This window comes from Nanorana parkeri, unplaced genomic scaffold, assembly GCF_000935625.1.
Source record: "Nanorana parkeri isolate BGI_ZX_2015 unplaced genomic scaffold, ASM93562v1 scaffold7, whole genome shotgun sequence".
NCBI classification, from domain to species: Eukaryota; Metazoa; Chordata; class Amphibia; order Anura; family Dicroglossidae; genus Nanorana; species Nanorana parkeri.
Genome location: NW_017306275.1, coordinates 1,463,862 through 1,479,889, shown reverse-complemented (window position 1 = coordinate 1,479,889; position 16,028 = coordinate 1,463,862). Strand labels below are relative to the sequence as shown.

At 37.8% G+C, this 16,028-nt stretch overlaps 1 protein-coding gene across 1 annotated transcript in view; it reads left to right on the top strand.

Annotated features, from left to right (window-relative positions):
* The window catches only part of MYOM1 (myomesin 1), a 71,806-nt gene that overhangs the window by 34,713 nt on the left and 21,065 nt on the right, over positions 1-16,028 (top strand). The window contains exons 16-19 of the mRNA XM_018553410.1: positions 1,884-2,005; positions 9,955-10,151; positions 10,969-11,095; positions 14,442-14,626. Of these exons, the coding sequence (XP_018408912.1) occupies positions 1,884-2,005; positions 9,955-10,151; positions 10,969-11,095; positions 14,442-14,626 (631 nt within the window). The remainder of the gene's footprint in view (positions 1-1,883; positions 2,006-9,954; positions 10,152-10,968; positions 11,096-14,441; positions 14,627-16,028) is intronic.

The following is a 16,028-nucleotide window of genomic DNA, read 5'->3' as shown; positions in this document are numbered from 1 at the left end:
GCCCTCTGCTGATGGACCTGATGGGGAACTGCAGCAGAGGGCGGGTACAATGCTAGTTTACTATTGGCTATTGCAAATTTAAATAGCCAATAGTAATGTACCAATGCTTTTCAATGGGAAAAATCTATTTTTTTTCTTTCTATTCTGACGTCGATCGTGTCAGAATAAAGAAAAAAAGACACAGAAGTATTTCTCTCCTTGGCGGCCGAGAGCAGGAGACTCCCGGGGCGCCAGGGAGAGTTTGCTGTTTGGAGATCAGTGTCTCTGGTTAGCAGTTAACCAGGGACGCTGATCTCTCTGAAAGTGGCCGGAGCCAGCCGTAAGATCACGGCTGGCTCCGCCCAGCTGTCAGAAGCAGGCCGAGGGGCCGGCCTTCGGCTTTCAGCACGGCTCAGCCGAGCCGATGCATATGCGTTCGGCTGCGCTGAGCCGCTCGGCCATAATCGGGAGCTGTACGGGCTATTGTGAATAGCCCGTACAGCACCCCTTCGGTTCTACTGAACCAAAGGGGTCCTGGGGCCGAAGCTAGCCGAAGGATCGGCCGAAGCTATGGCCAGATCATTCGGCAGCTTCGTGAATAGACCCCAAAATGTAGGGTGCTACCATAAAGTGTTTTTGTAGAGCATTCTGGACATTCTAATAACAATGTCCATCATGGCCTGGTTATTTGCTGCCTCTGTCTAAATAAAATAAAACATACATTTAAAGTAAGTTAGAAGACCGGGGGGGGCACACATTCATCAATGTGGTCACATCATCAGGGCCTCATTCCTGCTTTCTATTGTATATAACAACAGATTTATTATGCCAGTTTATGTTTGGTTCCTAAATTTCTTCATAAGGAGAATAGTCTCGAAATTGTCCCTAATTTGTTGCAAGCTTGCTGGAAACCTCCTGGATGACAGCAGAATAGCTGACTTGAGGGTATGAAGCTGAATTATCTTTGCAATACTTTAAGACGTGCTCAGGAGGACTTCTAGAATGTGCAACAGTTTGGAGGGTTTTTAATGTCGCAAATGCTGGACAGAAATACTGTGCAATTGAGAGATTTTGCAAAATGTCATGAAACATAAACAGTGATTTGCAAACATTATTATGTTGTGAAAATGCTTTAAAAAGATGCATAGCAGAGATACAACTTTGCGGTCAGTTAGCATCACATTTTTCTCTTTGTGACTAAAAATCTTGTCCCAAAAACGTTCATAAATTCCCCCAGGTTATGTCTCTCCTCTATTCTCTTACTCATTCAGTTAGGTGTAGGTTGTGAATAGACTAAATATCAGGAAATTAAATTACACACACTGTATACATATCAGTGGGTAAGCTGGGTGAGCAAAAAGGAGAATAGAATCAAGGGCACCAACTGCTGGTTGAAAGTGGTAAATATAAAATATGAAAGTGAGTATATGGGGCTACGAAAAAGGTCTAGATCCTTCAATAATAAGAGGTAATATGCTCACCTTTCTCTGTTCCAACACTGCAGCCTCAGTCAGTCTATCTAGTATTCAACACTTTTGGCGGTGTTGGATGCCTGTGTCTCCCCCGCTGTGCACCATGGTTCTATCCACCGCCTCTATCCTCTATCTTTCACACTACTACAGAACTCTGCAGTGACATAGGGGAAGAAACCATGACACTCAGCAGGGCACACAGGCATCCCACACTCCTGGAATTGCCAAATGCCAAAGACACTGATGGAGAATGCAGTGCTGAAATAAGGGGAAGGTAGGACACATGTGCCTCTGTAGAGGAGATTATATCACCTATCATATTGTAGGACACTTTCAGCTTTATCATTTTTGTAATTTGACAGTGACTTTATGTATGTAATTAAAAAGAAATACAAAAACATTTACATTTAAATTGTTTGTCTGTATGCACAGATTTATTTGTCATGGCCTTCTCACTGGTGAAAACTACATCCTCCGGGTCCGGGCTGTGAATGCAGCAGGACTCAGTGACTACTCTTCTGATTCTGAGGCAATATTAGTCAAAGCCGCCATTGGTAAGTTACTTTATGAAAGTTATTCTTTGCCAATGTGATTTTCATCTTTTATGTTTCTAAATGCTTTTCTTCTTATTACTATAATGATTTTTTTTTAAATTAATCATTGCTATTGCTTTGCAGTATCACCAACATCACCATTTCAGATACTGATTCCCCTACCTGTTATTATTTAATCCTCCATCACAATCCAGTCATTGTTAATCTGTAATGTTACCTCTGTACACATTCCACCACCTCTCCTTCTATTTTACATTACCCACAATGGCAGGACACCATCTCTTCATCTTATGGTATCCATGTGGATGGTAATCCAGGCTTTATGGTTCCGTTTGTACACTGCTAACCATCTTGTAAATGTACTTGTCCATATCCTTCACTGTTAGCAGAAGGACACGGTTGCATGCTTTTAACATTCCTTACCATAATGCATGAGACAGACTCATATGAACATGTTTGTTATTATGTTCATTTCTTAATCTTGTATTATGTGCTGCATTCCAAATTTATTAAAAAGAATATACACAATATATATGTGCGTGCACATTTTTAACTGTTTCCAAATTTTAAATGATTTTTAAAAAGATTAATATTACTATGATATATGTATAGATATGTAGACTCTTCCTCTAGCGGATAGATAGATAGATAGATAGATAGATAGATAGATAGATAGATATTGGGCATGCAGTAAGAAAGCCCATACATGGTTTAATCCTTGCAAGTAAATATGCATTGTTTGTGCACAGCATGTGGGGAATGGGCTGTGTGTAAGGTTTTAAAGTGTATCACATGTTTTCTGGCAGGATCAACAGCTATTTTCTGACACTTATAATTTTTCTAACCAACAAAAGTGAACACAAATATTTTTCTACTGAGTGGAAAACTTTTGTGCACACAAGTGCTGGTCATTTCTATGGAGTAGAGGGCACAAAAGGCTCAAACCATGTGTGCTGCATTTACTTTGTAGCCTAAAGTAGACATAAAATGGACAGTCCTATTCCCTGCAGTGCAGGGTGGCAGAGGAGGGTGGTCACATGTTTCACAGTCAGTCTACAAAGGCGTGCACTTAGAAACAGTGACAGTAAGGCAGGATTACTATACAACACTACCATGCATGAAGAATAGCCTGCATACAAAATAAGAAAATATGGCTCTACTGTGGGGGGAATTTACCAAAGCACTTGCGAGTGTTTGAACTTGCACGCAAAATATTTGCACCTGATTTATCAAGCTAGTGTAATGTTGTTGATAAATGAGGTTTAACAAGTGCAGATGAAAACACGTGCAAAAAAGGTGCAAAAAACATGGGGGGAAATTTATCAAATGCACCAGATTTATCAAGCTACTGTAATGTTGTTGATAAATGAGGTTTAATAGACTCCAAGAAAGAAGACTTCTAACTTCAGGCAAAAAGCTTAACTGTCGCATCTTGAAGAAGTGGTCATGGGGACCTCAGCCCCTTATTTGACTATGTTACTGAGGGCCAAATGATAATATCTCAGTAGCTAACAAGTTCCTTGTCATTGGACAGTGGAATATAGGGTGGGTAGGTGGGGGTTAAGTAATAATGTTAAACCAGCATCAAAGGGACACACGTTTTAGGCTTCTCTGACTATGAAAGTCAATAGCAGGCTACCACGCTTGAACATAACTTTCAAAAGTTTAAAATTGGGACAAGTTCACATTAAAACATTACGGTACACAGTCACCTTTTTTTTAAATTTCCCCCTTGCTATATTTAGTTGCTTGGGGCAAATACTTTACCTGATACCTAGAGTAACAGAGGGCGGGGGGTTGGAGTGGTCGAGACCCTGCAGTATTAAAGCATAATGAAGCAGCATGCAAAGCTGACTGGAAGCTGCAGAATGTAGAGAAGTTTTCCCATGCGTCCCCTACACTTACTCATGTGTTCTGTGATTTTAGGTATCACATATTCCTTACTTCTGCACATACCTGGGTAACCCTGCTTTGTATCTTGGCAAATTCCTTAGCTAGAAAAATTTGCCATTGTCTGCTAATTAATGTTGAGGGGCAGTAAGGGTGGGCAATTAGGAAAGTGGGAGGTGGGCAACTAAGAGGAGCCTGTGTCCAATATTTTCACTGGAACCAATGTCTATATATCTAGCAACATCACAGCCAAGTGCCATATTGCACTTGGTTGCACGGTATGTATGACATGCATGAGAATAGTGGTAATATAACCTTTATGTGAAACCCTACCAGTGTATTTCTCTATTGCCAACTGTATTTATTTTGTCCCTTACATGCTTATCAAGGCGTGGTCAGTATTTGCCAGGTAGACTGGAACATACAGTAAATGTACTGCAGATATAGCTTGAACAAAAGTTATAATTGACTAAACATATTCAGTATAATTTGTGAATTTTTGCACATACTATACAGTTTAATAACTGGTAATAGAAAAGTGTATGAAAATTCAATGCAGCACAAATACAAGCCCATAGTGATCACTCATAGAGCTAATAAGTTAATTTTCAGTCTGTGCTATGCTGATAAGCACTTACTCGTATTAATGCCTGCATTCATTTGGTCCTTACATAACCTCAATATATTTCTTATTTTTGCTGTCAGCGAAATATATGCATGTTTTATCGTGCTGTTTGTTGGTTTGTTCTAGACATTGCGCAAAAAGGAGGAACTCTTAAAGCATTTACTCATGCCTCCATTGCTCACTGTCTGTTTTATGAACAACTGAATGTACAATAGAATTAACAATATCTTTGTTATCTTCTGAATGCTGTAGGGGGAGGATTGCCACATGGTGCGTGCCCTGATCTGAGTGTTATTATTGATGGACTAACAGACTCCCCTGCATGCCGGGAAGTCAGGCATGAGTCCACACAGCATACCCCCATCACAGCTGCATTGCCAATTAGCAGTGCTAACCCCCCAAATATCTCAGCCAGTACATGTGATATATCTGGACCTTCCGGAGTAAGTAATATAAGTGGCAGTAGTGAGTCCATGGCTCCCCCACACTCAACACAAAATGGAGAACCAGAGCAGAAAAGTAAGTGTGACTACAAGAACTTCTGAATTCTGACTGTGTGTGCCATGAGCAGCCAGTCATTAGCAGCACAGGAAACAACTGCTTATCATTCTTCCTCCATCTCACTTATGTCATCCATCACTCTAATTATAACAGAAATAAACTCACAAGTCTACTGGCACCATCTAAGCATGAAATAAATTCATGAAGGATGTAGCAAAAATATAGAGGTCTCATAAATCTAATTATAATAAATAGCAAAATGAGCAGTACTTTTTAGCACCAATGTATTGAAACATAACATATGGTTTTAAATATGGAGTGCTATGTTAATCAGGACTCACCAGCTCAACAACACCGGTATGGTATGTAAGAGATTACTTTTACTGTTGATGCATTGAAGGTTAAAACAGAGTTGGCCTGTATACTGGGTCTTTACTGTTATTTACAATGACGCCACAAAGAAATCTAAAATGTTTTTCCTAAAAATAATACATTTTCCCTATACCTTACCTTTTACAGTAATGTGGAGATTGTCTACCATCAGAAATTATTGCTGTAGCTTGTCTTCCTTTGCTAAGGTCCTAGGTGCTATATAAATAAATAAATAGTTAACTCTAATGCCAGAAGTTAAAAAAAGCAGGTTGGCCATCTTAGACCTCATTCATAACTACAATGTAGATTTGTTTAGGGACTCCTGTGTCAGGAACTTGCGATTTGCTGCAGCAGGAATCCCAAAACTGTGGTTTGCACGTGGCACCTGTCACCTGTTCAAGTTAATGATCAGGTGACAGTGGCTGCATTTAAAAGCGGCAGAACGCTGGCACACCGCATGTGCGTCCAGAAGTTGGGAGAGCTGGATAAACGATTGCGGCAGTCTCTTTACTTTGCTCTTAGTAGCATATAGTTCATCCAGGGCCAGCTATTATATTACATATTCCCTGCCCCCAGTGGATCTTACAATTTATGACCCTACAAGTAATATAATCACCCACATGTTCACTCTAGAACCACTGTAAGCAGAAGTTAATTAACTTGCTGTTATTGGTTAGTGGAACGGAACTGGAAAAGTAGTAACTAAAACAATTGTACCAACTTCATGAACCTGGGAACCTAGAAAGTCTTGTTCCCTTGACCTCAATCCTGCAAGGTCACATTACTATGGTTTAGGCTTATAAAATTGCAAAGGCTGTTCATCTGCCTATAACTCATATAATTCCCTGCCCCCAGTGGATCTTACAATCTATGACCCTACAAGTAATATAATCACCCACATGTTCACTCTAGAACCACTGTAAGCAGAAGTTAATTAACTTGCAAGAATGTTATTGGTTAGTGGAACGAAACTGTAAAAGTAGAAACTAAAATAATTGTTCCAACTTCATGAACCTGGGAACCTAGAAAGTCTTGTTCCCTTGACCTCAAAGCTACATGGTTTACACTTATAAAATTGCAAAGGCTGTTCATTTGCCTATAGCAAATAGACCAGATTCCACAAATCAAATTTAATTTCAATTTAGAGCAATGAAAAAATCATCTTTGGCTGCTATAGGCTACTGCAGTTTTGCACATTGCTCTTTGACTTACAAAAGGAAACCACATCCTCTGAAGATGATCTTAACAGACTTCACATACATTTCATGTGTAGAAATAGGAAACAGCCTCAGGAAACTCAGAGCAACTCCTTTGTAATTAACCACCCTTAGATCGGGCCTATTTGGCATCTCAATAAATCTGACATTTGCCCCTGAGCATCTCTTTGGCTTGGAGTTTATAATACACTTTGTGTCATGATACATGAAGAAATTATAAATGTGTATGGGTTCGAGATAACCCAAAAAAATAAACAGATCATTGAATACAAATATGAGATCTTAACTTACATCTTCATGAATCAAGTATTTTTGCATGTCAAACCTGTATTTTATGATCAGATGACTTTATACTAACTAGTCTATTACTTTTCACTTTTTGCCTGTTTTGAGTTTTAGAGCACACGTGTGATGTTAAAGATTGTGGATGCAAATTTCCTGAACATGAGGTTTGCAAGTATGCATGCATTGCTTAACTCTGTATTGAAGTGTAAACCACAATCTGTTGTGTTTGTACTTAACTAATGACAAATAAAATGAAGGTTAAAAACACGTCTGTTGGTGGCACACTGTCTTAAACTTAAATTACTTATTCAGAAACTTTTCAAGTTTTCAGTTGTCTAAATGCCACAGCACACATAAGCCAAGCATGTTAATGTGTAAGGAGGAGAGAAGCCAGACATTTTTCCAGTATTGGCTTTGTTTTGGTTAAGCAATGATTCTAACCTGGCCACCGGTTCTCCCATGGATCTGCCAAGGTATTGTTATCCACAGACTGAATGATCAGAACTAGATCAAGCTCAAATCAGTATACACGGATTCATCTTTTGCCCAGTGTGATGTAGATTTGAGCATCTCTCATGAATATCTTACTATACATCACAGTCACTAGGCAATCTAGAACAATCAAACTCAAGGGGAATTTAAAAAATGAGCACCAAGATAATCTCTATGCATATCCACCCTTCTTGACTTAAATCTGCATCTAATTTGTCAACATGTTGCATTTTATTATAAAAAATACACATGGTAAACCTGCTAGGAGTTTCCAATTTCCAAGGCCTCATCCCCTAGTCTTTCAATAAACTAGAACAATTCTGTTGTTAACACTCGCAACAGTTTAATACAGGGCGACCATCTGAAAAGTGATCCTTTCATGTACATGAGTTATCATTAAAAAAAATATTAGATCAACAACATTATTTAAAATGAATGACATAAGAAGGAAATAATCACAGCTACTGTGAGCTTCAATGTTATTGTTTCATAATGGGAATGCATCAAACCGTATGGCACATTAAATAAAAGATCTCTTCGTGTATAGCTAGAGAAAATAAGTCACGTGATACTGCCAAATAATGTGGGAGGCGGGAGGGGGGTAAAGGTAAGTAGCAAAGTGTTTTCATGGGTCTTCTGAGTACTTTTCACCTGACTGGCACTCAGGGTTTGCATGTTCCTCATTGCAAAGATCTGGTAAGTAAAAAGCCCTCTTCTTGGTAAGTGCAGACAGACTTACACTGGTTATTCATTACACTGTTATATGACCTCCTTAGCATGCATTCATATTTTCATAATTACTGCTAATAATCAGAAAGCACCTCCACCTACACCAGTACCATCATTTACAAATGATAAAAGTTATTTGGCCTTAACATAGTGTTACTTTACTGTACTGTCTTCTGAATTCGCAATATGCTATTATATAAACACCAAATCCAATTGATTACAGCATTGTTTTTATATAATCGCCTCTTTATGTGTGATCTGTTGTAAAATATTTTGAAAGTCACATTATGACAGATAATGAATAACCACACATATGTTTGGATCAGGTAAGTGGTTCGTTTTTCCCATTATTAATCTATGGTGCAATGAATTAGGATGGTTGTTTTATTGCTGCCCCCTTGTTTGTGATTTACTTTCTATGGGTAAAATACAGTATTAAAGGAGAACTATGGGGTCAGGGCTTTTCCCCAGAGTTCTTTTTAGGGTAACGGGAGGACACAAACTAGCGTCCTCCCGTCACCCTAAGCTCAGTATACCGCGATCTGCAGCTTGCGGTATACTGAGACGCCACAGCTGAAGCGGATCCCGACAATTATGTCTGGATCCGCCCAGCTGCATGAGTGACAGCTGGCTCTGCCTATCTAGAGGCAGAGCCAGCTGTACCCGCCCCCTCCCCCGTACGTTCCGCCAGTAAGCGCTGGTGGATCGGAGCGGGGAGGGGAGAATCCAGCCCTCCCCCTGTCATGGCAGAGAGCCGTGACAGGATCGAGAAGTGAGCAAACACTGTTATGTGTTCGCTCACTTCCCGATCTACTGAGCCAACCTGTGACAGTCTCATTGTCACAGGTCGGCTAGAACTATGAGGTGAGTGAAAAGCACTCACCTCATAGTTCTCCTTTAATATGAGTCTGGAAGAAACTTCTTTACAATCTCATAGATTCCAATGCAAAGGATTTTAGGGCAGCAAGCATACACTATAATCATCTGTGACCCCCAATAAAACACAATACATTTAATGCTCCCCCTCCCCCTGCCCAGCTAGAGCAGGGGAGCTCAAATGTGGTTAAACTATGGTACAATGAACAGTGTTTAAAGAGCCTAATAGAAAAAAATCAGCTATTAAAACTAAACTGATCACTGCTCTTCATTCAGACAGCATCACTGCCTTCATCCCCTCACATTAATGCAGAGGAAGTAAATGGAATTAAACTCTGCTCAATGGCATAAGGATAATATAAAATATGGTATACGCAAACTAAGAATTGCAAGTTTGCATGCATGCACTACTTTTAACTTGCAAAAAAGTTTTTTAAAAAAGGCTAGTGTCTGTTAATGTACCACTCAGGAGATATAGCCAATCATAAAATAGTAAAAAAAAGGAAACCTGTCATCTGCACCCTAAGGACAAATATCACAGGAGAACTTGCACTCATTTCAGAAAAATCCTGGAAGCCAGCTAAACATCAGTTAGCAAAATAGAATTTATAGATATAATATATATAGATGTATAAATAAAGATATAAGATAGATAGATAGATAGATAGATAGATAGATAGATAGATAGATAGATAGATAGATAGATAGAAGGATTCATGGAAACCATTAAAGATTATTGCACCATCACTTTTTCACTGATCTTAAATACTGTATAGCTCTGCTCACCCAAATCGTGTAATGTTCCCTCACTCGGCAATGTCACAGTGCCCACATAGAATTCCCCGACACTGCTTAATTTCACATTAACATATTTTACATTTGTTTGATGTGCATTATTTATGTAGTACTACACCTCCAGAAAATAACCAGTACTGCTTGCCTAATGTTCATGTAAAAAACAGCACCCCCCTCTTCACCTTACGACATCACTGTTTTGGAGAGTGTCCGTGACTCCATGGTTATTGGATGGAAGCTGCCCAAGATTACTGGTGGCGTGGACATTAAAGGCTACTATGTGAACTTCAGAGAGGTTGTGGATGGCGTTCCAGGAAAATGGCATGAAGCCAATGTCAAGGCCATCAGTGACAGAGCCTATAGGGTAAGAATAAAGACTAAACAATAATTCTAAGATTGTTATTAGCTTATGTATTAAGTTCAATAATTAATACAAAATTTTGTTCACTGTATATACTTGTGTTGAGCTTAATTAGTGACATCTGGGGGGTGATTTACTAACCTAAACACACGCACACACTAGGTGCGTGTGATTTTTACACAGCAAAACGTATTTATCAACCAAAAAGTCTCTAAAAGCATATTTCCACTAATGCCATATATGGAAAAATCATGCACATGATGCATATATAATGCTGCTTCACAGTTTAGACAAAAATGGTTAGCTCATGCATTTACATTCCTGCATTCATCAGCAACACAATGTACAGCTAATTTACACAACATCACCTTGCAATTCATGCAGGGCTTTGCACAACACACCTGCTGGGTGTGTACACACTACAAAGGTGTCTAGATTCCACCAATAGATCATGCTGGGAGGGAACACACTACAGAGGTGTATACTTGTTCGTGGCATGTTTATAAGGTTAGTAAATCAACCCCCTGATGTCTGATGTCTATACTGAATTCAAAATTTGAGATAGCTAAGGGAAGGCGTGGGTAAGGGAGTTAGTTAAAACTAATTAGGGTTAATTGCTGTACAATGTGCAAACTTCATTTACTCACTTATCTACTATGTATATATTGCATATATAGACTCAAGGTTCAGTTAATCACATTGGATTTAAAAACATATTTTCACTACAATTGTTAGATAATTAAACATTATCTTACTGTAAAACAATATTCAGTCAAATAAGAAAGAGAACATTTTAATGTTCATTTTTTATGTTGTACAGATTTTGAATTTGAAAGAGAACACACTGTACCAATATCAAGTTGCTGCTTGTAATATAGCTGGGGTTGGAATACCATCACAGCCAAGTAAATCATTCAAATGTGAAGAGTGGACCATTGCTGTGCCAGGTAACATTTATGTGCTATTTAAATTTAACATTACATTTATTGGACTTTAAATGTATTGGGGGAATTTATCAAAACCGGAGCAGACAAAATCTGGAGCAGATTTGCACTGCAGCCAATCAGCTTCTATCTTTAATTTTCAAATCTTACCTGAGCAAACTGAAGAGAGATGCTGATTGGTTGCCATGGGCAACTGTTTAAGATTCTGTTTACTCCAGTTTTGATAAATTCCCACCATTGTATTTTGCCATTAAATTATACACATACAATACTTGCCTTTTTAAAATGTTTGAACAAGCAAACTGATTGTCATTTAAACAGTTCCTACAAAAAAGGATGATATACTTGAATAAAAACAAAAAGTGTGTCTGTTGAATCATTCAATTAATAAAAATATCTAATATCACACAATGGTATACTTTGGGAAAAGTAAGTACACTCTTGGCATCAGAAGCTGATATTGCCCCCTCTAGCACAAATCACAATGTTCACCAGTCTCTGACATTGTTAATTTTTTGACCACTACTAGATGCAAAATCCCTTCAGTTACAAGATGTTTTAGGTTTCCTTGCAAATCCCCCCACAACATTTTAATGGGATTGAAATCAGTGCTTTGATTAGGCCAGTCCAAAACCCTCCATTTCTTCTTTTTTAGCCAGTCCCTCATAGATGTGTTTTTTTGCATCATAATTGTGTTGAATGATCCATTTCCAGTTCAACTTCAACTTTTGGACAGATGGGGGTTGATTTACTAAAGGCAAATAGGCTGTTGCAAGGGGATTTTGCTCTTAGCTTAGTGAATGAGGTGAAGCTCTGCTGATTTTCATCATCCAATCATCTGCAAGCAAAATTCTTTGTAAAGTGAGTTTTTAATTCTCCAAGCTACGGGAAAATTCCCTTGCAAAAACAGTACATTTGCCTTTAGTAAATGAATCCCATGCACATTCTGATTAAGCACACTTTGGTATAATGCAGAATTCATAGTTGACTGTTTGACTGAAAGATGCCAAGGCCCTAAATCAGCCAAGCAATGCCAAGCAATAACATTTCCAACATCATGCTTTACATTTGGTATGAGGTTCTACTACAGAAATGGTTTTGCAATTTTTTACAATATTTCTATTGTGATGAAGTGTGTTTATGAAGGACTCAGATATATATAATATGAAAAAATATATTTATTTGATTTTAAATTCTTGTTGGTTTAAAAGATTCATGCAGTTCAATAAAATATTGTTTACAACTTCTCTTGTGTTGATGTTCATGTGCAATTCACAAATACATGTATCTAATTCTATGACTATTGCTGATTGGTATATTCGCAAACCGTATTTCATACATTTTCAATACATTCATGTGGATAAGAATATACACATAATTGATACTTTCTAATACAGGTATATTACTATTTGATGAGTCCCCTACGCGTTACGCCCAGAAAGGCTTCCTCAGGGGGATATATTCACTCTGTATGTTTGTGTATACCGACTTTCAGCAATAATCTGTTTTTTCAAAAAGAAAGAATGTATATCATATAATACCATATATATTCATATTGAACCACAGGATAGAATCAACATACAATCTATCAGTAAACTTCCATTCATTTCATTTTCAGTTTCTAGTTATGTATATACTTTGATAATATTTCCTTTTTTAGTGAAATATCAATATTTATCTTTTTCATTTGTTATTGATAGCTTGATATTTTATGCATGGGGAATCTTATTCACATTGGTTGTTTATCCATCAATATTAATTCATTTTTAGTGCATCAATTAGATCATTTACATTCATTATTAATTCACTTGTTCAATATATACAGATAATTCATCATTGTTTGTATTCGATAATAATATTTTACAAAAAAACATACATTCATTGGTCTAGATATATCGGAAGCATAGTGATTTATCATACATATATATATATAAATCTAATTGAATTGTATTACCTTTCTATTCGACTATTTCAACCCGGAACTGCAAGATCCTGGAGAGGACTTTCATCCCCCTCCAGGGTGATGGGGTTAACCTCGTCTACTCTGAAACAGAGTGTCAATAGAAATATTGTAAACGATTGCTAAACGCATTAATTAGGAGGTGTTGACTCAGGTCGCCTAGGGTGGGGTCTGGGAAGTACCATTACTGGATTTACTACAGAAATGGTGTCTTTGCTTTGCACCAAACATGCCTATTGTTACTGTCGCCAAATAACTCTATCTTTAATTCATCGGTCCACAGCACATTGATCCAGAAGGCCTGGTCTTTACATACATGTTTAATCACAAACTGTAGTCTTGTTATAATGTTCTTTTTAGACAGTGAGAAATGTTTCCTGGCACACCTTCCATGCAGGTTAAATTGGTATAGCAAGAATTACATTCAGATCCCACAATTAAATTGTGGGACTCTTGCAGGCTTCTTTTAGTATCACTGGTCAGCCATTGGGCTGCGTTTGCTGGGTCGGTCAGTCCTGAACAAATTAGAAGTTGGTTGAAATCTATGCCAGTTTTAGATGATTTTTTGGATAGTGCAATCATTGTTTTCAAATCAATTTGATGATCTTTTAAATCCCTTACCCGACTCTGAGGGTCTGAAAGAGCTCTTTTGATCTTGGCATGATGAAATAACACATCAAAAGCTAAGAGAACACCAGCCTCTAAAAATCTGAGGTTTAAATACCATTTACATACTTTCTAATGAGGTATGTAATTGATTGTAATTTGATTGTAATTTCATGAATTTAAAGTGGTACTAAATAGTAAAAATCTACCTTTTCGTTAATTTAGATTATGAGAATGAATGCACTATGTCGATTTTATAAGTCATTTGTTCAAGTTTATCACCTTTCTCTGTGGGTACTGTTTGAATAATGATCTAATGTTTGCCTGTTCAAATATATAAAGAAAAACAACAATTTTCTGGGAGTGTACATGCCTTTTCACATGACTGCAGATATTCTTGGTTTGTTTTCTTCATTGACAGTTCTTTTACTAATTTGTGAGTAGGGTAAATGCTGAGGTTAGTGAAGGCATAGACTGAGGTATGTTTACAGTCTTAGCTGAAATAAAGCATTAGGACTTGAACTAGATCATGGGTTTTGTTTAGAGATAGCTTTAGGGTTAGCAATAAAATAGAGTCAGAGTTAAAACTACTTTTAGACCTAAAGATAGTAACCATATATGGGTCAGTTTATACAAGCATTGTCCATGATTTCAACATCATACATTCTGCAAATATTTAAATAAATCTGCATTGAGCAAGGCACTGAAATTACTGGGAGCCATAACCTTACATAAGTCTTATACCTCTGACGCTAAGGGGACTAATTATCTTGTGTTCATCAGGACCTCCTCATGAACTCAACCTTTCTGAGGTCAGAAGCAGCTCTCTGGTATTGTTATGGAATACCCCAGTCTACACAGGCCGTACCCCAGTTACTGGTTTTTATGTGGACGTTAAAGAAGCAGATGCAAACGAAGAGAACTGGAGAAGTGTGAATGAGAAACCAACTCCAAATACCTACATCAAGGTATCTCACGGCTATGTTTTCACTTTAATATTCAGGTTGTGTTTTATTGAATTATTAAAACATAATTTACACTTGAAATGTATGTCCAGCCAAAACTTTGTTTTCTAGTTTTGGATAGAGAGGTGAAGAGTTAGAATCCCTGGCAAGTTATAAATGATATCCAATGCTGTGTTAGAGAGATTTATCCTCAATCCCTATCCCACTGACAAGATTTCACCAGACAGGAAGTGAGGGGATTTTTTCAACAGCAACATGGTCACAAATAAAAACTATTTTATTTAATAGAGCAGGGGCAGGCCCCTGTTTCATTTTTTTATTTCTTTCCGTGTCCCTGTTGCAAATTTTCCCTAATTGTCTGGTGAAACCATTGTCAGTAAGGGCCAATCTCACTAATGGAGCCTGCATAGCAGTAAAACCCAAAAGGAGTTCTAATTCTTCCCTACTCTATCCGAAACTATGAAATGGTTTATGGCAGGATATACACTTAATAATAAACCTAGATCAAATATTATTTTATGAACCTTTTCCCATAGACTGACCTGGCAATAAATCTAAAATATTTTTGCATTCAGTGCTAAAAACAAAAAGAAGCACATTTTCACTTAGCTTAGTAAAAGCTGTTTTTTACTTCAGACACCCGAATATGGGCAAAGAAAACTCCTGAGCATGACTGGGGGTTCAGAGCTAACACAGTCTGGACTAAGACCTGTCCCAGTCTGTGATTGTACAATGACAGATGTACAATGTACAATGACAGAGCAGCAGTACACTGCAGAGGTCATCCATTTACTTTCTCCTCCTGTAAGGATAGCACTTTTTTAGTTTTTAATACAATGAGGGAGAGTTGGGTCCCTGTTAAAGAGAGTCACCAGGGCAAAAAGTGAGGGGAAATTAAAAAATCTAAGTTATCATCGAACCAGGTGGGAAGAAATCTCCCAATGGGAACACTTGGAAATGGCCTTTTTTTTAAAGAGATAGCCTGTCACTTCCAGTTGTGTCTCCAGGACATCATGTGAGGGAAGAGCCCCTCAACAGAGACACAGATATTAATAAAAACCTGAAAGCAGATCGAACCCTTCCCCGTTTCCAGTTTTCTGATCATATGTTCCAAGCAGCTTTTGTTTATCCGATTGCAACATTGGAACTAGTCATGTGAATATAGCAGAAATGCCCTCCAATTCAAAGTGGCTGAAGGAAGTAGAAAGAGAGTGGAATCCACTGGTGAATTCAAATACAAATGTCAACACCTAGGACTGTGCAATAAAATTTGCTAAAACACTTGCAATGTATGAACTTGACCAACAGAGGAATATTTTTTTGCCCACAAAAGTGAAGTTTTGCTCTAACTTTATAGGTTTACTTGCATTGCCCATTTGTCTTTATGTAACGCATATTCATGAAA